The sequence below is a fragment of the Pongo pygmaeus genome, chromosome 3, assembly GCF_028885625.2.
Source record: "Pongo pygmaeus isolate AG05252 chromosome 3, NHGRI_mPonPyg2-v2.0_pri, whole genome shotgun sequence".
In the NCBI taxonomy this organism is placed as follows: Eukaryota; Metazoa; Chordata; class Mammalia; order Primates; family Hominidae; genus Pongo; species Pongo pygmaeus.
Genome location: NC_072376.2, coordinates 163209833 through 163231533, shown reverse-complemented (window position 1 = coordinate 163231533; position 21701 = coordinate 163209833). Strand labels below are relative to the sequence as shown.

Here is a 21701-nt window from a genome sequence, read left to right as displayed (position 1 = left end):
GAAAATGAAGTAAAAATTATTATATATTTCACATTTAATTTGCTCAATTTTTTTTAATTCTTGAAGGTCTTGGATTCTTCTTTATTCTTTATTGATATAAGCTTATTTTTTAATGAAATGTTTTGGTGTCAACTTAAAAGGCTGAAGAAATTCAAAAGTGAACATCTTGAACATTTAGCAGCTAGAGACACTTGCTTTGAAGTCTACTCTCCCTTAATCACAAGAGAAAAAAAGTACTATATTAGTTTTGCAACTTGAGATTGAAATGAATCTGATTTTAAATTTATTAGAAGTAGGCTATATGCAAGACTGCCACTCATGAATGAAAACATGTATTTGACTTTTCCATCTGATTTAGATAATATTTCAGAATTTTATTTCTAAATTTTCAGCCTTCATAATAAGCCTTAGATTTATTAAAATCAAGAATTTTAAAAATTTAATGTAAATATTATCTTATATTTATTATCTTGAAAAGTTAAATACACTTGATATGCCAGTACTTGGGACCTTAACCTTTTAAGAAATTTACAGTGTATTACAGGTTAAACACATAAACTATTTAGGCATATTAATTTAATTTTCAGCTTAGTAGCCTTTTTTTCTTGAACATTGAAATTATATTTTATAATCGAAATATAAAAACTTATTTAAAAAAAAGAAAGCCATGCTGAATATTAAGGGTAGACACTGTATGGCATTCATCTGTAGACTCTGTAGACATTTCAAAGGAAATATGTTAGCTAGAAATTCTAAAGATGGAATGGGGGTCTGTCACAGATATTTAATTCTTTAGACAAGTTTGTGTGAATTACTACCACCGTATCTGGTTAAACAAAGATTCTTAAAGGGTGAGGGCTGCTGGGTGCGGTGGCTCACACCTGTAATCCCAGCACTTTGGGAGGCCCAGGCGGGCGGATTACAAGGTCAGGAGATCGAGACCATCCTGGCTAACACAGTGAAACCCCGTCTCTACTAAAAATACAAAAAATTAGCTGGGCGTGGGGGTGGCGAGTGCCTGTAGTCCCAGCTACCCGGGAGGCTGAGCGGGAAAATGGCGTGAACCCGGGAAGCAGAGCTTGCAGTGAGCCGAGATCATGCCACTGCACTCCAGCCTGGGCGACAGAACGAGACTCCGCCTCAAAAAAATAAATAAATAAAAATAACAAAAAAGGGTGAGGGCTTTACTTTTTTTCTGACACCTTTACATGAACAACTGTTCTGTGTTTGAAGCCCTAGATATATAGTAAGTTTACTGGGTTCGTCTCCATTGTCCCCAGTCATTACCATCTTGATTTCACCCTCAAGGAATTTCCATCAGAAAATTAAGTCAAAGAATCACCTGGCTCAAATTGCAATTACAATATATTAGTTCTTTCATCATAATTTCCATATAATCCTGATTTCAAAAGGTAGCTCTCCAAAGTGACTTATATTGTCTTGTATAGATCACTTAAAACAAGAAATACATTAAATCTTCAGTAATTCAGAAACAGGTTTTTATTAGTGACATCTATGAGTACTTTTACAGAAAAGCTACTAAGTTTTATTTTGAATCATATAGAGTAACTCAAGAAAGTGTTAAAATGGTTCCAAAAGGGTTCTCCTGGGCCTGCTTAAATCAGTAAACATGATTCATTTGTAATTTATAGAAACCATTTGTAATGATACAGTGCCATGGTCCTCAAGTATTATTTGTTGAAATAGTTTTAACACATGCCTTTCAAAAATGTTAACACTTTTCAATTGATTTTTTTTGTTGTTCTTGTTAGCATGCAAAGAAAACTGTTAGGTTGGACCATGTCAAATTATTATAAAATCTGAATTATGACCATCAGAGTTCATATAGCTTCGTTGTTTTACAAGTTATCTGTTCACTAGAATTTTTATTTTTTTAATAGCAATTTTAAAGAAAATTGTTTTGCATTACAGGAAGATTGATCCAAGTGGTGTTTGGCCATTGGGATGTCGTCACTTGCCTTGCTCGTTCTGAGTCATATATTGGGGGAAATTGCTACATTCTCTCAGGGTCACGTGATGCAACTCTTTTGCTGTGGTATTGGAATGGAAAATGCAGTGGGATTGGAGATAACCCAGGCAGTAAGTATGACTCATTTTTTAAGTAAACTTTTACAAGGATGTAGAGAATAACATTTTGCAGTAAAGTTACCTTTTTGTTATGGTAAAAGTGAAACAGGATTATCAAGTATTTTTAATTTATTATAATTTAAGAATGATCCAGATAGCCTCATTATCAACATTTTGTGACCATTGATAATTAAAATCTAAGCATGAAATCTTATGTTTCATATTTATAGGCTATTCTTATGATCCAAAAATTCTAGTTCTTCATTGGAAATAGCTGTCACCAAATAAAGTAGTTTTTTATTCATGAAGATACAGCATAAAAGAGCAATCACATATTACCTTGTTTATTGAATTCATATTTTAAAAGAACAAAATAAAAATTATAATTTCATAGAAACAAACTAGTCTTTATAAAATTATGCTTCCATTTACATATTAAAAAGATAAAACAGGTCATAAAAGGCCAATGTGGAATACTCAAATTGGCTCTTGGTTTTTCAGATGGGAAATGAAAATGTTCACCAACAGCCTTAAACATCTTTATGAAACTATGCTGAAGGCAGTAAAACAAAAAATGTGTAACCATTTAAAATTGTAATTCACAGAAGGCAAAAAAGGAAGCAGCTACCATTAAAACCAATCGCACACAGCTGCAGAAAAGAAATGGCTTTAGAAAAACACATTAAGAAGTAGGAAAAAACAATTAAAGGGACCACCTGAAAAATGAGAATTTAATTAAAATGATTATGACAACACTGTAGAATTCCTGCAAGAATAGCTTTAGATTTTTACTTCAGAAGGTAGAGCATTTTAACTGCTCTTAAATATTTACAGTTTCTTAATTTAAGGCAAGTTGCAATGTATTTGGTTAAGGAAGGATCACATTCTTCCTGATGACTTTACCTGAATACTCGGTCCTTGCTCTGTCACTCCACCCCAGATTGTGAAATGGTCTAAATATGTTTTAAGTCCATCATATTTTGGATTGACTTCTCAAAGCTGTGCTTAAATGTATAATATTTGTATGAAAATAAACCTTTTTTTCAAAACATTTAGTCAAATGCTAGTATAATGTTAAAAGAAGTGTGTGTGAAGTATTTTTCAAAGCTGTTTCTTATTATGTACATTATAGACTTTGATGTGATAGGTAAACACAGTTTTTATCCAATGAACATCTAATAGATATTTTCTGTTTTAATCAAAAAAGGGATAATTTCCTATGCAAATAGGATATGAAAAATAATTTTAAAGCTGGGATGCCATTGATAATACAGACTTTGTGATCAAATTGTAGTGTGTGTATATGTCAGAGTAGGTGTACATGTATTTCAAATTTATACAGACATCTCTATGTAATTACAATAGAAATTATAAAGATGCAAATTTCAGGGATTTTGTTTTTCATATTCTTTTGAAAACTACCATGTTCTTTTCATCATGAACACAATATTCTGGTCCTTCTTCCTGTCTGTCCTCTTAGAATAAGTGACTACTTTCAATTTCTTTTTTCTTGTTTCTGTAAATCCAGTTACCGAGATTCACTCAATTATCTCAGGCAAACCTATATTTAAAATTGATAATAAATCTACCATTTTGCTATTTATCTCAAAATATTTAAGAACTTTTTCTTGCCTTAAAAATGTAAGATATTTCATGCACATATGGAAATCTAAACACACATAGATATTTGGGTTCTTGGTTTCTTGTTTTATTTTACTTAATCATGTTGTCTATGTTATACACCGTCATTACCAATGTGAAGTCTAAAAAGCAGCTAAAGACTTATTAGCTACACTTGTATGTAATTGCTATTGCATTTCAGAAAGTTAAGTATACCTTAAAGTTAGGAATTTTCAGCTTTTTGCGAAGGAAGAAAGTATGATATGTATCATGATATATGTATACATTTAAATATATTTTCATATGTTTAAATACTTTGTGACTCAACCTAGAGATTGTTTTTACATGCATGGCCTTTAAAAAACGAATTAAGTAGGACTGAACAAATCCTGGGGTTTGTAGTAAAAAAAAAATCTAAGTTCCAAGCTTTGCTGTGGTCCTTCTGTCTTGTCTGTAAAATGAAAGCAACAACAGAACTGAGTTAAGGTGTTATCAGAAGCACAGGATGATTAGAGCAAATAAATCACCACAAAACACCATCTTGTTGGCATTAGAGTAAATATTATAATGTTGTATTTTTCATAGCATACTTCATCTATACCCTCTCATTGTCTGCAGTATGGTGGACATTACCTCCTAGTAATCCTAGCAATGAAAAGAAAAACAATAAAAGAATAATATAACAGCACATCTAATAAAAATTTTAGAAAATTGTAATGTATCTTGACTGAATTAAATTACCTTTCTCAAAGTGAATCTTATCCTTTCAAGCCCCCCCTATAATGTCTGATGCCCCGATTTAATTTTGCTTCAGCTTTGAAAGATGAATCCAGGAGAAAGACAAATAGGCACTTTTTCTTATAATGAGAGTTTACACATATTACAGTAGAAAAATGGAAAATGCAATCTACGCTTTTCAAAAGAAAATGACAAACAAAAACAAAGACATTGTTACCGTGTGTAAACTGTTTCAAACATTCATGCAAGCTGGTTCGGATTTTATAAGCCTCTGGCTCATTGATGGTTCCACGATGCAGCTGCTGAAGTCAGAGCTTTTCAGATGAAGGGTTTTAGGTTATGTGTATTCCTATATTGTACCTCTTAGATACAATGTAAATGACCTTTAAGAAGTGGTGAAGCGTGTATATACATATAATTGCAATCTGTTCTATAAATGCACATTAATACCTCAACTTTAAATTTTTTATTGTAGACTTTTTCTTTCTTGAAGGGAAAATAGATAAAAGAAAACCAGGTTATTGCTTTTTCTGCATTTTATAGGTCTATTTCAGGGTTTCTTTATTTAAAAAATTATGAGAATAGGTAGTCATTTTACTTTCTAGGGTCATAAGCCTACATACACTGTTTTTTCCAAATCTAATATTGATGTTGTATGTAAAGTTGATAGCTGTATGACAATGTTTTAAAAATATCATATTATCTAATATTAATATACATACTGCTTTGGCAAACTCAGGCTAATTCAAACTGGATAAAACCCATAAATACATCGCTTCTCAGCCTTTTGGCTAAGATCAAGTGTAAAACCTATAAATACTGTAATTTGGGGCTTTAAAAAGTGTAAATGTTTTATGAAACCTACCTAGACTACATAGCAAAAGGCTTATTTTCCTGTATACCAGATAGTTTTTCATCTTTGACTCTATTGTTTTGTAATAATTATCTCCTGTGGAATGCAGTTTTCTCAATGAGAAGAAAAATGAACACAGGATTCCATTTAATTAGGGATTTAAAAAATGAAATTAACCAAGAGTATTTCACTGAAAGATGTTTTGTACATGAAAGCATGGCATCTCTCTCTCCTTGTCCTAGTACTCTGTGTTTTAGGACTGAGCCTTGTCACCAAAGTGCTTTTCCTGAGATAGTTATTTCGCCTTCAGAATAATGCTCTCCAGACTGTACATTTTCAAATTTTGGAGAAAATGTTCCCCAGTGCATTCCATTGATAAATAAATACTTTAAACTTTGACATGATCTTATTTAGATAAGCAAGATGAATGTATAAAAAGTTATTTATTCACTATTTTATATTCATAAACATGGATTTAAATAATTAAATGTTTATTAGGTATTTTTAGATATTTGAATAATATCTTTTAAAGCCACATTCGATCAGCTTCAGAAGCAAATGGTTGCTAACTGTGAGGGTGTTGCACAGATTTGTGTGTGTAGTATTTCAGTAATACATTTTCCATTCTCGCATTCTGGTTTTGATTTGATTGAAAGGTGGCATTTTTTTTCTTTTCCTCATTGCAATCAGACATGCTAATCTATGTCAGCTTTCTCCTTTATGGGATTGGCGTCTACTGAAAAAAAAACCTAACTTTTCTTCATAACAACAAGATTCTGTTCTTTAAGAATATTTCAGCACCGTTAATTAGAAAGAAGGTTTTATTAACCATAAGGCTAGCACTAACAGACCACAGAGCTGTTTTTTAAAGTACTGTATGCCATAGCTGCCCTGCTTTTTCTCTGTCTAAAACTTCATTTTGTTATACGCTCATCAATCACTTAAGTCATTACCGTAAATCCTACTGTTGTTAATTTTACTAGTATCACCCTAATGAGACATTCCTGCTATAATTAAAAATGAATTCTAACTTTAAGGCATTCTAAATTTTTTTTAATGAATTTAGAATGATCTTGCCATGTGACTATAAATACTACTGATACACATAGACTACTCATCAAGTCTGTAAGAAAAGTAGTATCATAACATGTCCAGGTGTGAATTATTTACTGGCTGCCTCTGTGCACATGTGCTTATGTGTATGCATATTTTTGTACACATATTTAGGAATTATGTCCTTTTTATTGTGAAGCCTAGTATGTTTTACTGAAGCTGCTGATAAATTCTTATTCTTTGTCTTGCCAAAATATAGGTGGATGTAATATAAACAATATTACTCTCTGTAAGTAGGTGTCCTAGAGCACCATCTGCTGGATGCATTTGGGGACTTAATGTTGGGAAACATGAAAATTGGTACTTGGTTAAGACAGGTGTACTTTGTTTTTAATTGCCTGTGATATATTATTTAAGGGTCACAAATGTCAAGGTATGTACATTTGTGTTGAACCATATGAGTTCTTAAAAAGAAATCACTTTACTCCTCCTTTTACCCCACCCTAACCTGGATTTGCAACTGTATGATAAATATTTTGTGTAAGGAAAAAGTAAGCACAATATTTGCCTACTGAAACAAAGCACCACAGTTGGTGATGAAATAAACTTGTTAGCTTCTTGATCACAGCTCTTCAATAAGTTACAGTTGAGGAAGTTATTTGGATGGTATTTTAAATTTAGGTTCCTTATGTTCACTAGATTCTGAATAAGAAAGTAATGCTTGAAACAAGAAACCATTTTATACCTGGATATGACTCTTGATCTGATCCTTTGTCAGGAACAAGAGTTCTCGTGTGTGTCTCATCAAGACCTTCCCTTCTGGGCCTGCATTTGGAATGTACTGTCACACTACAGCTACCCTGTATTTTTATTTTTTCCTTGAAGCATTTATCAAGAAGTGTTTCAAATGGTATGTTGGCAGTGTTCAAGTTCAGGTGACATTAAAAGTATGTCTATGAAATTCTCCAGAAGGTCCAGGATGTTTAGTGCTCCATGATGTAATGCAGGCCCTCAAGTTCCAGCAAAACAACTCTGTATTTACTGCTTATAACTAATAGTAGATGTGGTAAAAAGGAATTATATTCATATGGCAAATGAATACAACCTTAATGTGCACCATATGCAGAGTGGCAGGGTGATATGCCAATATATCACATTTATTTACCTTGTTTGGCTGCAGAGAAAAATGACTGTACCATTCAGCCCATAGGTTATAGCCATATAAATATGAGAACAGAAGAACTGATGATTTATACCCTCAGATTGAAACTGAGTATCTTCATATGTAGACCTTTTTAATAGTGCCATGCCAAAGAAAGTTGTCTTAACACTTTATGCTCATATGGGAAATTTAATTTCAAACAATAGTTGGCATTAGTCTAAGAAAGTAAAAATTCATTCTAGTCAACTAAACGTAGGATTCTTCTGCTTTTAAAATATTGCAGAACTCTCTGCGGGGGTGGGGGTGGTCCATAACATTATTGGTAGAACTGCCAAGGATACACTTAATTAAGGCTTCCTGGAACAACATAGTAGACTGACTTTACTACCTTCCAAAAACGCTCATTTCGTAAGAGAAATTCTGCGACAGCTTTGTGCCTATGTAACTCACATTTTACTCTAGATATTACTGATAATTTATGAAAAGATAACCATTTTTATATGAAATTCAATATTTAAATCTCCGTTTTTTTTTTTTTTTACAAAGCAAGTTAAACCCTATTTTTTCTAGTTACCTCAATTTTTATGTGCTATGCTCATTTATATGGCTTTACAGAGCAGAAATTTATAAGTGTTAACAAATTTTTAAAAATTGATTTTCTTGGTCTTTTAACAGGGCCATTATCTAAGTATATCATTACATTTCGTTTATCTGCTAATTTTTTAACAGTAATTTTTTTCACATTCAAGTGAGAAAATGCATGTGTTTGATTCAGATTTTGGATTTGAAGTGTTTTTATATAGGAAAAAAATTCTCTGAATTGTTTCTGCCTTTTGTGGCTTAAGGCTACATGACTGTTGAGCTTTTTAAGCTTTCATTCTTGTAGCTTGTAACTTTGCACAACTGAGAGATTGCCTTATTTCCTTCGGGTGAGTGGGGTCAGGAGTGTTTAATAGCTAAAGATGTGAAACTCCTCTATAGATTTCAGAGTCCCTTACTTATGTATTTTTAACAAAAGAACATTAAAAATGTTAAGGAGGATGTATTATAAAGAATTTTAAATAATTTGGGTATTTAGGATAAATAGATAAAACCAATTTTCAGTTTTAATTTATATTCATAAAAATCAGACTTAATGTTGCATTTCAACAAATCTGAATAAGATTTCACTTCAGCAAATTTTCTACCTGTTTTCTTTTTGGGGGGAGAATTTTACCATGTTTATGTTACCAGACACTCATATGCAGCTACAGGAGCCATAGCTTACCTAGAACCAAAGACCAAGCCCCTCCATGGGAAAACAACAAATGAAGTCTCAAGCAAGTAGGAAAAAAGAAGCACATTAGTTAAGTATAGTAATGATATGTCCATGTAATGAAGTCCTGTACAGGCATTAACAAAGATACTATAAATTTGTAATATTGACATGGAGGGATACACTCTTTGTATTGCTAAGTGTAAAAGATCACCAAGCTACATATGTAACGTAAGTACCTATGCCTATGTGTATACACTTGTATTCTATGTACATTTATGCATAGAAAAAGTATGAAATGATCACAAGACATATATTAGCAACATTTATTTATAGGTAGTGGAATTTGGAAGCAATTTTTCATTTTCTTCATCATACTTTACTAAAGTATCTGAATGTTTTATAATGAGCATGTACTACCTTGATAATCAGAGACAATAAAGATACTTTAGGCCAGGCACAGTGGCTCATGCCTGTAATCCTAGCATTTTGGGAGGCCAAGACAAGGGTATTGTTTGAGTCCAGGAGTTCAAAACCAGCATGGGCAACACAGGGAGACGCTGTCTCTACAAGAAGTAAAAAAAAATAGCTGGGTGTGGTGCCTGTAGTCCCAGCTACTCAGGAGGCTGAAGTGGGAGGACCACTTTAGCCCAGGGAGGTCAAGGCTGCAGTGATCTGTGGTTGCACCATTGCACTCCAGCCTGGGCGACAGAGTGAGACTCTGTCTAAAAAAAAAAAAAAAAAAAAAAAAAAGCTATTTTAATTTGGGGAATGCACCTAATTACTGTACTGTACCTTCACTCCCCACTGTTAGCCTCTAGGCTGCCAAATATTAGTAGGTGTATCAGAATTTATATGAATTATCAAGGAGAGAACCATCTCTAATTAGCTTTTATGCAACATAGGATCAGATATGATACCTTCAATGAAAGGAGTGTTTATAACCGAGTGAAAAAAGGGATCATTCTGTTGTTACTACTACTACTACTACTATTTTTTTTTTTTTTTTTTTTTTAAGAGACAGAGTCTCTCTCTGTCACCAGGCTGGAGTGCAGTGGTGGGATCTTGGCTCACTGCAACCTCCACCTCCCAGGTTCAAGCGATTCTCCTGCCTCAGCTCCTGAGTAGCTGGGACTACATGTGGGCACCAGCATGCCCAGATAATTTTTTTGTATTTTTAGTAGAGACAAGGTTTCACCATGTTGGCCATGATGGTCTCAATCTCCTGACCTCGTGATCTGCCCGCCTCAGCCTCCCAAAGTGCTGGGATTACAGGCGTGAGCCACCGTGCCTGGCCTGCTGCTACTACTACTTATAGATGATACTAATGGGTGCTCACTACATGCCAGGCACCATCCTGAGCGCTTTACATATTAACTCACTAATCTTCACAGTAGCCCTGTGTGGTATCTACTGTTAGTATCCTTGACTTATAGATGAGGCATGGAGAAATTATAAATATGCCTTTACTTTCTGCCCTGGGCCTTGACGCTTTTAAGATCTCCTTACTAGAATTATGGAAACTTGCCCAAGGGAGCTCACATAGCTAGCAAGTGCTGGAGCCTAGATTTAAACTCAGGCAGTCTAGGTCAGAGTTATCTAAACTATACATTTAATTAGAATATCAGCTATAGAGAATTTGATGCAATCCTATCACTAAAGCATTCTTAGTAATTGCGAGAGACACAAAAAGACAACTGTATTATACTGAGTTCTTATGACAGTACATGTCATGGTAGGATTTTGTATTTTTCAAATATACATTTAAGGGGTATACTTTTAAGTATACAATTGTAGGTACCCACTCATATAAACCCATTTTCTAATGTACAGTTGACTTTTGAACAACACAGGAGTCAGGGGTGCCAACCCCCCACACAGTCAGAAACATGCATATAACTTTTGACTCCCCAGAAACCTAGCTACTGATAGCTTACTGTTGACTTGGAAGCCTTACTGATAACATAAAGTTGGTTAACACATATTTTGTATGTTATATGTATCATATGCTGTGTTCTTATAATAAAGTAAGCTAGAGAAAAGAAAATGTTATTAAGAAAATCATAAGGAGAAAATATATTTACTATGCATTAAGTGGAAGTAGGTCATCATAAAGATCTTCATCCTGGTTGTCTTCACACCAAGTAGACTGAGGAAGCAGAGGGCTGGTCTTGCTGTCTCAAATGGCAGAGGCAGAAGAAAATCCACATATGAGTAGACCCATACAGTTCAAACCTATGTTGTTCAAGGGTCAGCCTTAGTCTTAGAGGGTGATTCCCATGTTACCAACATTTATATGTATCATAGAGAGAAGAGGAGAAATGTTATATACGGAGGACTTACAGTTGTTCTTTGTACCAACAATATCTTGTCTTGCATTAATACTTCTAATATTATTTACAAGAAGATGCTACTAAAATTTCCTTTCTGATGGTTGTTGTACTCTAAATGCAGCTATGGCTTGTCATCTATAGTCTATATGTCTAATCAGATTGTGATTTTTCACCAAAGAGACCGTGATGAATAGGGGAAGGGAAAAGATTTGGTGAAGATGAAATGTATAGGACAAATTTCAAGTCGTTTTTCTAAGCATAATTAAAATGCAGTATAATTTCCATTGTAAAACTAGGAAGTTAATGGAAAAGGTTTAAGAAACATTTAATAGCTAACCTCATTTCCGCTTTAGCAAAGCCATTTCCTTTCTTGATTTACCATTATGGTGAGCCGCATGAGAAAGCTTAGTATTCAGTTTTCACATGAATGTTTTGTAGTAATCAATTGTAACTAAATGGTACAAAAGGCACATGTAAAATAGAGGTATCCATCTTTAGGAAATGACTGGCATATATTGTATAATATATTTTTGTTTTTTATCTATAATATATATGCCTAATAAGTTCATTATGTATTTGGGCTTTTTAAACAAATATATTTTATTTCTTAATATGTTTTCTATTGAAATTATTACTTTTTTTATAAAGCCAGGTTTTATATTTTGATTTTCCTCTATAAAAGTTCAGATGATACATTTTTACCAATGAAGAAAATTATATTGGTGGTCTTTAAGCATGTTAATTATTGTTAAATATTGATTTTGCATACAAAATTAGTTGTTACAAGTGGTATGGACTTCAGTACTATTATGTTGACCTTTACAAGCATAGATATTTATAATTATAATTTGCAGGTTTATAGTATAGTTGACAAAACCAGATCCAATGATCCTTTAAAATCAAGTTATTTTTAAATAAAAGGCCGTTTTACTCCTTTCTTTATTTCCATAGTACCTCACACATATTAAGAATAGAAACTCAATAAATATTATTAAGTGAATGAAGGAGTGAAGGAATGAATGGGTGAACAAGTGGGATATGTGATTTTCTGGCCCAGCCAGGAGTCATCTAAACTAAGTGTTAATTGGAAGAAATAATTTTAGTTTTACAAAACTAGGAATAGAAAAATGTTTAATCCCGCTTCATTTCATAATAGATGGTGTTGAGAAAATGGAATGAAGAGGATTCACTCTGCTAATAACAACATATTTAACCTACAAGTGAAAACTTTATACTGCATTTCAAAGTGATCTAATTTTCATAAGAGTAAGGAGATGACGCCAAAACACCAAGAACTTTATTCACTGTTTATAAAGTAACTACAAGTTTGCCAGAAAATACATGTCAGATCTATTTGTACCTGGATTGTCACCTGTTTTCCTTAATGGATATAGACCTTATGAAATATTCTTCTCACTGGATATTTATGAGCAAGATACTAGAGAAATTCCTCTTTTCTCCTCTTTCAGGTGTAATTTTAAGTGGTTCGGAGTCTGTTTGATAAATATACTTCATGTTGTGAGGGCACCAAAGAAACACAACTAATGAAAACGTTTGCTATTCTGCCTAGTGGTGTTAAAATATTTCACCTAATGTTTTAAAACTAAGTCCAATATAAATGCTAAGTGGTTATTATAGAGATCTTGTGTTGCTTAAATGCAAGTTAGGTTGTTATAATTGTCTCTGTAAGTTGGTACTGATATCTAGTATTATGTACTGAGAAGTGCCTCTGTAAAACCTGATGTGCCCTGGTATTTGCAGCAGAATTTGGGCTGTCTTTAATCTCATTTAACTTGTTCATCTTCCTTTAAGGCCATCCATAAAGATGCACTGGGTATCCTTTTCAGCCTTTGGTTAGGATTTGCATCAGTAGTCATAAACCTGCTCTCTGGACAAAGACACCCTTTCCTTTGAAGTAATTGCTCAAGCTTTTCAAAGCAGTCCTAGAAGTCTGTCCTCTTTCTCTTTTTATTTTTCTTTAAGAAGAGTCTGAAGTGTAGTCCCTTAAACTAGCAGCAAGATAAGTTTTTCTCTCAGCATTATTGAAGGCCATGACAATTTTTCAAGCAGTAAGACTTTAAAAGGTTCTTAAGGGAATCTGTTCTGCTTTATGGTCTAGCCTTTGGTAGATCCTACTATCTCAGAAAGCAAAGGTAAAGACTTTTTGTATCCCTTAACTATTGCAAATTTTTATCAAAAGAATTAACTTGATATTTTTCAGCAGTTTTTTTTCTTGCTCTTCATTTGGTTTAGAGACTTCAATGAGAGAATATTGATACTTTTGGCATCTTTGAAAAGTAATATATGGCCAGAATCACCTTGTTTGAGCTGATTATTTCTCCCTGGGTATTAACTATGTGGGCTGACAAGTAGTTGGGAGGAGCAGATTTCTGAGAACACTGCAGTGAGAATGAGTTATATGGTTCCAAGATTTTCTTTCTAGGCTTTCCAAACAGAAATGTACACAGATATGGAGGGATTTTGCCTTTCCTTTCTGTGGGATGTTGTCACTTGGGCTCTGCTGTGATCCAGGATGATGTATACAGTGTAACTACAGAGACATAAAAAGATGTATTCTGTGAGCCACATGTGAAGCCTCTGCTCTGCCTCCAATTATCCCCGCTACCCTCAGTAATTTCATTGCAAGTGGTTCCCAAAATGTCCATTGAACTTAAACAGTTTTGACCTGTTAGATTTAAATCCCATATCATATATCTGCTATATTGAAGTGTAACTATTTCAAGCTCTTTATTATAAAACTTATAAAAATTAAGTAGTAGGTATTTATTTTGAACGTACTTTTTGATGAGGAGAAAATGTAAAGAATGCTCAATCTGTACAGCAGATAATAAAGGGAATACAATCTAAAGAAGATTGGAAACAGCTTTTCTTAGAGGAAATGACATATCTTTCCTTATATTGATGTATGTGGGTTTTGAGAGGCCAGTAATGTACATTTCCTATAGGTGAGGAAAGTTAAGTAGCACTGTCTTTTTACTGGAAATCCAGTGACTGTTCGTAAAACTTGTTACCTGAGAACCTAATGATCATAAGTGTACCCTTATGCTTTTAATTTCTTTTTCTTTTTCTCTCTCTCTTTTGTTATTTCCTGAACTGTCTAACCTGCTTCCGGGATTAGCAAACATTTTGCCAAACTTTGAAGCCAAAGTCCTAGCATTGAATAGTTCATTATTTAGAGATCAGGCCCTAGGAAAAGAAGAAATCCTTTTTCAGTTTTGAAATTACTCTGCGTGTGTGTGTGTTCTGATCTGTGGAGTGAAAAATGATTTAATAAAGTTTGGATTATTGGAAACTAGTATTTTGTAAGCAAAGCATAATGATAAAAATCTTACGAGTTTACAAAAAAAAAAAATGCTTATATCTTAACCCACCTTCTGGAGTTAATCACGAGGCTTCCTAAACTCTTAACTTTATAGTCATAGAAAACTGTCAGTATTTCAACTCTTTTACATTAAAGAAAGAAAGAAAATTGACAGCAATCCTCTCCCTTCTTCCACCATGCTCCCAAGAAAACAAAAAGTTAGCACTGATGTGCTTAAGTGACATCATCCTCTGGGACCACCATTATCTATCTGTCCTTTGTTTACTTTGTCTTATACTTAGAATGCCTTCATTTGCCATCAGCTTTTCTTCAAACCTTCACTTTCCACTGAGGAAGTCCAAGACAATTCAAGTTTAAACACAAATTTCACCATCTATGAAATGGTAACTTATGAAAAAAAAAAAAAAAGAACAATCACACCAAAAATATATTCCTTAGATCTTAATGATTTTAATTGCTGGTAAAAAAAAAAAAAAAAAAAAAAAAAAAAAAAAAAAGTTGCCAATGGATCTAATTAGACAGTAATTTCAGAAACAACATTGTATGGTATTTTTGTGGAATGTACAGCCTTCTGGGGAAAAGGAAAACCAAGAATCAGGGCTAAAGTATTGATAACTTCTTATTTTATTATTTTTTTGAGATGGAGTCTCGCTCTGTTGCCCAGGCTAGAGTGCAGTGGCGTGATCTCGGCTCACTGCAACCTCCACCTCCCGGGTTCAAGCAATTCTCCTACCTATTAGAGGCGCACACCACCACACCAAACTAATTTTTTGTATTTTTAGTAGAGGCAGGGTTTCACCATGTTGGCCAGGCTGGTCTCGAACTCCTAACCTCAGGTGATCTGCCCGCCTTGGCTTCCCAAAGTGCTGGGATTACAGGCGTGAGCCACTGCGCCCGGCCAATAGCTTTTTAAAACAGTATACTTATTCCTAAAATTTGTGGATCCTGGCTGGGCACGGTGGCTCACGCCTGTAATCCCAGCACTTTGGGAGGCCGAGGCAGGCGGATCACGAGGTCAGGAGATCGAGACCACGGTGAAACCCCATCTCTACTAAAAATACAAAAAATTAGCTGGGCGCAGTGGCGGGCGCTTGTAGTCCCAGCTACTCAGGAGGCTGAGGCAGGAGAATGGCGTGAACCAGGAAGGCGGAGCTTGCAATGAGCCGAGATCGCGCCACTGCACTCCAGCCTGGGCGACAGAGTGAGACTCCGTCTCAGAAAAAAAAAAAAATTTGTGGATCCTAACAGAAGCTTAAGTAGTTCAGATTGGCTTACATTATTTGCTGTATTTCTTTAAAACTTTCCCAAATTTCTGAACTTTGTGAGAAACAAAATTGCTCTTGTGACAAATTCTTTGTGGCTTGGGAAATGTCAAGTAAACTTTCTAATTAAGGTAAGTTTGCCTCCCAAAGAAGTGTTAAAACTTGGAATCAAATGAAACGAAGCCCCTTGTTCTGCCTATCCCCTTGCCTCTTTGTATGTTATTTTCAGTCTCCCTTTATCACTAAGCCTGTAGGCTAGGTCCAGCAGGTGGCTGCACATAGCACTGCCAGTGTGGTGCAAAGTTCTGTGTGATATCCCTTAAGTCTCACTCAGAATTACCTACAGTCACCAAAGCCTTGAAGGACACTGTAGGGACATGGCTGTGCATTATGTACTCTGGTACATGCATTGGAACTGTCCTGTGAAAGGCTAGACCTGATGTGACTGCTGGCTCCAGGTGAAGTGGGGCTACAAGCACAGAGACCAGACCTCTCTTCAGGGTAGAAGCCTCTCACCTTTTCTTGGTCATGGACCTCTGTCCATTCAGTGAAACTTATTTTCCTCCCCTGCTACCTAGAAAAACAGGCATGTAGATATATTTTGCATAAAATTTCAAATAACCCAGCGACCTACTGGAAGAACCCTTGCTTTGGAAGCCGGGTTAGTTTTCTGATGGCAGCATTTGCCTTTCCACGTACAGTAGGTTTCCCCTGAGCTGCTGGACTTCCTTCCTCTGAGTGGGTGACTGCTCCAAGGATAGTCAGGTGTCTGGGGTTAAGATACAAGCGATTCTCTTCCACAGAGTTCCATAGCTGGTGGTAGCCACCTACTCTGTGGGCACATTTGTCTCTTCTGGATTACACAGTGTTAGTTATCAAGCATACTATAAAACCAATCCAAATCAAGAAATCAAGAATGCTAATAGAATCCTGCTCTCCACTTGGAAAGACTTTTTGTGTCTTTACCTTTAGAGACTATAAAAGTAGAGGATCCGTTTAGTCTTCAAATCGTATTCTTCAGGCTAGACATGGAATCCAGTTTATCCTTGTGGCTTGGCACGAACCAATCCACAAATGAAGCCCATTACCATTTTACTTAGTCATGGTGGGTTCCTTATTAACCAACCAACTGTACATTTTCTTTTTAGTTTGGGACAGACATACAGGATCACTTGTTCTTTCTAGTTGTGAAAGTATTCGGCAATACCTGCCAGTTTTTGGATACTCCTCCTCTGTCCCCACTTCTGTACCCACCGCCCCTCATTTTCAATCACTATCTGTAGACTTATCGGTAAGGGTTTGGTTTTTTTAGGTGTTTCTTATGTTGGGTTTTTTTTCAGTTCTTTGAATGAACCACAGAGAAATATATCCATGAAATTTATGTATCAGAAAAATACATAAACTTAGTAGAGAGAATACATATTTAAGAGAGCGGCTGCAGAATTCCTGTGGAGGTAGCAGAAGTCTAGTTCAGATTGTCTTCATTATGATGAGTTTCAGCGGCCCACAAAGGATGAGGAGGGAGGAAGGAGGGGCGAGGCTTTTCTTTGAAATGTAAATTGAGCCAAAGTTCCTAATTTTATAATCATCTGACCATAAAACATCTAATTGAGGGGCTAATTTATGAGGCATTTTGGAATGCAGACTTTGTTGTATTTAACCCTGAGTTTTCAACCATTGTTGCTTGATAATCACATAAAGGTTACTTGACATTTTAGCAGGATGTGGCCCTCATAATCAAACTATAGTATGTAACTTGGATCTAGTCCTAAAGTAGGATTGCTGGACAAATTCCCAAACTGTAAATTAAATAGGCATGATGGGAATTAGGAGCAAGTTGTTGATTATTTAATATGCATGAAATTGAATTGATTTGTTCTTTTTATCTGTTTTTTCCTAAAGGTGAGACTGCTGCTCCTCGGGCCATTTTGACAGGCCATGACTATGAGGTCACATGTGCTGCGGTGTGTGCCGAGCTAGGCCTGGTGTTGAGTGGTTCACAAGGTAAACCTGTGGTACCTTCACAAAATGGATGCATTTCTTGCTGTCTTCTAGAAACAAATTACCAAAGATTAATTTGGTACCTTTTTTCTAAAGCTTCTGTCTGTTATGATAGCCATTAGTCATATGGAACTATTTAAATTATTTAAAATTAAAAAAAATTAAAATGTAAGTTTCTTGGTGGCACTAGCCACATTTCAGGTGCTCAGTAGTCACATATGGCTAGTGGCCACTACATTGGACAGCACAGATAGAGATCATTTCCATCATTGTAGAAAGTTCTGTTTCACAGCACTGCTCTAAGGAGTTTAAGATGTTTTTACAAACATATCCTATTAATATTCATATTCCCATGAAGCAGGAACAAGGAACATCTTTGTATATTTGTTTATTCTTCTGAGCTGTTACTGGCCAGATTCCATCTTACATCTGAATGGAAGCCCCTGACCCTGTCTGTTTTAATGAGGCAGGGGCCACAATGGCATTGAGAGTGGAGTAGAAAGATACTTAAGCTGGTCTGCCTGGAGGTTTGTGCTGGAAACAGCATCATATATTTAGGCCCAAGATATTAAGTGAGCTTAGAGCACATGCAACAAATCAGGATCTGACTGGGAATGGAGCTGTTTCCAATTCGTTGCTTACTTATCCCATCGTAATTATCCATCTCTCTGTCTCTGCTCTGAGCTGAAGTCTGAACACACAACAAAGTATTATATCTCACGTCTTTTAGGTTTATCTGGTGGGGAAACAGTATTTGGATCAGCTCATCTGTGTCCTAAAGTGTAATACTTATTAGTCTAGCTAACAAGGTGTTTTAAATATTGAAAGGATTATGTTTATAAATTTGGTCAAAACATTGAAATAGTAATAATGATAGCAAGAATTCTATAACCGCTGGATTTTTCCCTTCTTATACTCAATTATTTCATACATCCTGAGCCAACAGGAGTCATAAAATGAACCTATTATATTACAGGTCATCTTTTCTTTGCACAGTAGTATGGAACTGTAAAAGCGAGCATGCAAACTGAAACCATACAAAGTGATCTGAATAATCATTGGTAAATTTTACAATTGTTCCCTGGTCTTTAAAAATTTTTGTCAGGCTGGGCACGGTGGCTCATGCCTGTAATCCCAACATTTTGGGAGGCTAAGGTGGGAAGATCATTTGAGGCCAGGAGTTCAAGACCAGTCTGGCAACATTGTGAGACCCCCCCATCTCTACAAAAAAAGTAAGAATTAGCTGGGCATGGGGTGCACACCTGTAGTCCCAGCTGCTTGGGAAGGTGAGATGGGAGGATTGTAGGAGGTGAAGGCTGTAGCGAGCCATGATCATGCCACTGCACTCCAGCCTGGGTGACACAGCAAAACCCTGTCTCTAACAATAATTTTGTCAAAACATTAAAAACTCATACTCAGTTATACATACAACATGAAAAATGTAGTAAAACTCACATGTACTTAATACATTGTAATTTAAAACATTTGATACATTGATAATTATTTTATTTGTGAAAAACGTATCAAGAGCAGTTTGAACAGTGCTTACTGCCTTCTTGTTATATACATGTAAGGAGCTAGCATCTTTTCTATGCCTTGGGGAGCTGTCATACTCTTTTCTAAGTTGGGACCAGTATCTAACATTTTATCTTTTGTGCTTTCAATGTCATGAAATATTCCCTAGAATTCCTTTAATGTGAGGCTTTTGCTGGTTTCAATTCTGGGACATCTTTGTTACACCTTCTTCCCTAACTTACACTGATAAGTTCCTTCATTCCCTTCCTGGCTGCATATCTAGTGTCTCAGCAGGGTCAGCATCCCACAGGCAGCTCTTTCTTCTATAATTCCATTTATATTCAATTCAAATTGTACTTTCAGTTTTATCATTTTCCATTTCTTTACTGCAGTTTCATCTTTGTTGGCCATACCCCTTTTTGATTATCCATTTTTGTGAAATGTTACATGGCTTTATCACTGGGAGACAAAAAAGCAACACAGCGGCACAGTTTGCTGTCTGTGTGGGAACTGAATAACAGATATGCAGTGAGCAGTCATCGACATATTTTGAAAGGAGTGATGTGATTGGTCACTGATGATGATGATGCACATCTGTTATTTATATAGTGATTTGTGGACTGAAGAGCTAGCCACAAAAGTGCATACTTTATGCAATTACTATGACAACCTAAATTTGAACTATGTTATTGGAGGGCTGGTGTTATTTAAGGAGTGATAACTGAAATTCATGCATGCTGGAACTGTGTAAAGCAAAGACTGCCTGTGGATATTTTAAAAATTTATCAACTACCTGAGTGGTCAAGAAAGAGCTAAAAGCCTTATTTTTAAAAGGGCAAGTTTTCAATAGTCATTGTGGGGAAAAGGCAACGATTCCATGTGGCCATGAGTAATTTAGCCAGTAGAGTAGCGGGCACATACCCCTGCTATGGTGACCCCCGTTATCTGACTGAGATATCTCTTGGAACTTGCTCATCACACAAGCAATCTTTGTTCCTTATTCCTTCTTTGCTTTGCATGTAGCAGGTACTCAATAGAAACAAAAAGCTTGGCTGTGTGTGGGCTCCCAGTAGCTGCCTGTCCTCCTCTGGCACCTTGGCCTGGTGGTCCGCCCAGGCTGCTGCTTGCTGTGAAGGCAGCAGGGAGGTGGGCTCACTCAGTTGCCAAGGAGAAGTGGCCGAAGGGTTCCTGTGTGAATTTTTTGGAGGTTGAGGGGAACTACTAGGGACCCCCTTTCAGTGTAAAGTAGTGAGCAGTTGCGTGGTAAGAAGACTAAGGCACTCAGAGGCTGATTGAGCTGGCTGTCCCTGCACAGGCCCACAGTGCCGTGGCCGTTGGGGCTCATGCAAGGTGCAGGGAGAGGTCTTAGTGTACCTGCCCACAGCCCTTGTTTGTTTGCATCCCAGCCTCCTTGAAGCTATGCTAGAATTCGAAGCTTATCCTGTTTCTCAGTTCCTCCAGTTTGTATTGCCTGTTAGCATAATGAATTTCATAGAGTAACTTCCTGTCTCTTGAGGAAAGTGAACTTGGACTTACATGATTTGGCTTCTCTCCTCTCCTGAGTGGAAGGTGAGATCTGGCAATCATGAAGAGGAGATTTTGCAAAATAGCTTACACATAAGATGGAAGTTTTTTAAAGGCTTTCTACATCTATAGTGTGGTTCTATAATCCTGTTTGATCTGTGCTCAAGATTCAGATCGTATTGTCTGTTTTCATTAAATAATTTTGCCTTTTATTTCTCCTCTCTTCTCAGAAGGACCATGTCTCATACATTCCATGAATGGAGACTTGTTGAGGACCTTGGAGGGTCCTGAAAACTGCCTGAAACCAAAACTCATTCAGGCTTCAAGAGAGGGTCATTGTGTCATATTCTATGAAAATGGCCTCTTCTGTACATTCAGTGTGAATGGAAAACTCCAGGCCACGATGGAAACAGATGATAACATAAGAGTGAGTGCCCTGGGGACTCTTCAGCATTCACAACTTTCACCTCAACACGTGTCAAGTGGGGACGGAAAGGGTTCACGAAAGAAACCTCTATTTTTGGATTGCCGAGGGCCTCTTTTCCACACCAACAAAAAATCTTTAGGTAGCACTCAGACAAGGCTCACACACTTCGCACACCACAGCAGTGCCAGCTGTGCTGACCACATCACTCAGCGCAGCTGAGGACAGTCCTTCAATAGAAGAGGTTTTCTTAGGGGCTTCTGAAGCCATCCTGGGTGGCTTTTAGTGGCACTGCTCATTTCTTTTTTTCTAAGAAAATGCACTGCACATTGTTTTCTGAGTATGAAAGCTGAAATAGTACATTAGATGACACTTAAAACTGGATTCTCTTTACATCTGAATAGCTTGGTGGTGGGAGCAGTAGGGATTATGACTATTTAGGATTATTAATTTCAGATATGACTTCTTCATGGACAACAAGACCAAAACATGTTAAGGAAGTTGGGTTTCAAATTACGATATGAATTAGG

The 21701-nt window shown here is 36.0% G+C and overlaps 1 protein-coding gene across 5 annotated transcripts in view; it reads left to right on the top strand.

The window, feature by feature from the left end:
* LRBA (LPS responsive beige-like anchor protein) overlaps nt 1-21701 on the top strand; it is a 764782-nt gene that overhangs the window by 725980 nt on the left and 17101 nt on the right. For all 5 annotated transcript variants that reach the window (XM_054484859.2, XM_054484861.2, XM_054484860.2 and 2 more), the window contains 3 exons: nt 1933-2100; nt 17610-17711; nt 20978-21174. In XM_054484859.2, the coding sequence (XP_054340834.1) occupies nt 1933-2100; nt 17610-17711; nt 20978-21174 (467 nt within the window). The remainder of the gene's footprint in view (nt 1-1932; nt 2101-17609; nt 17712-20977; nt 21175-21701) is intronic.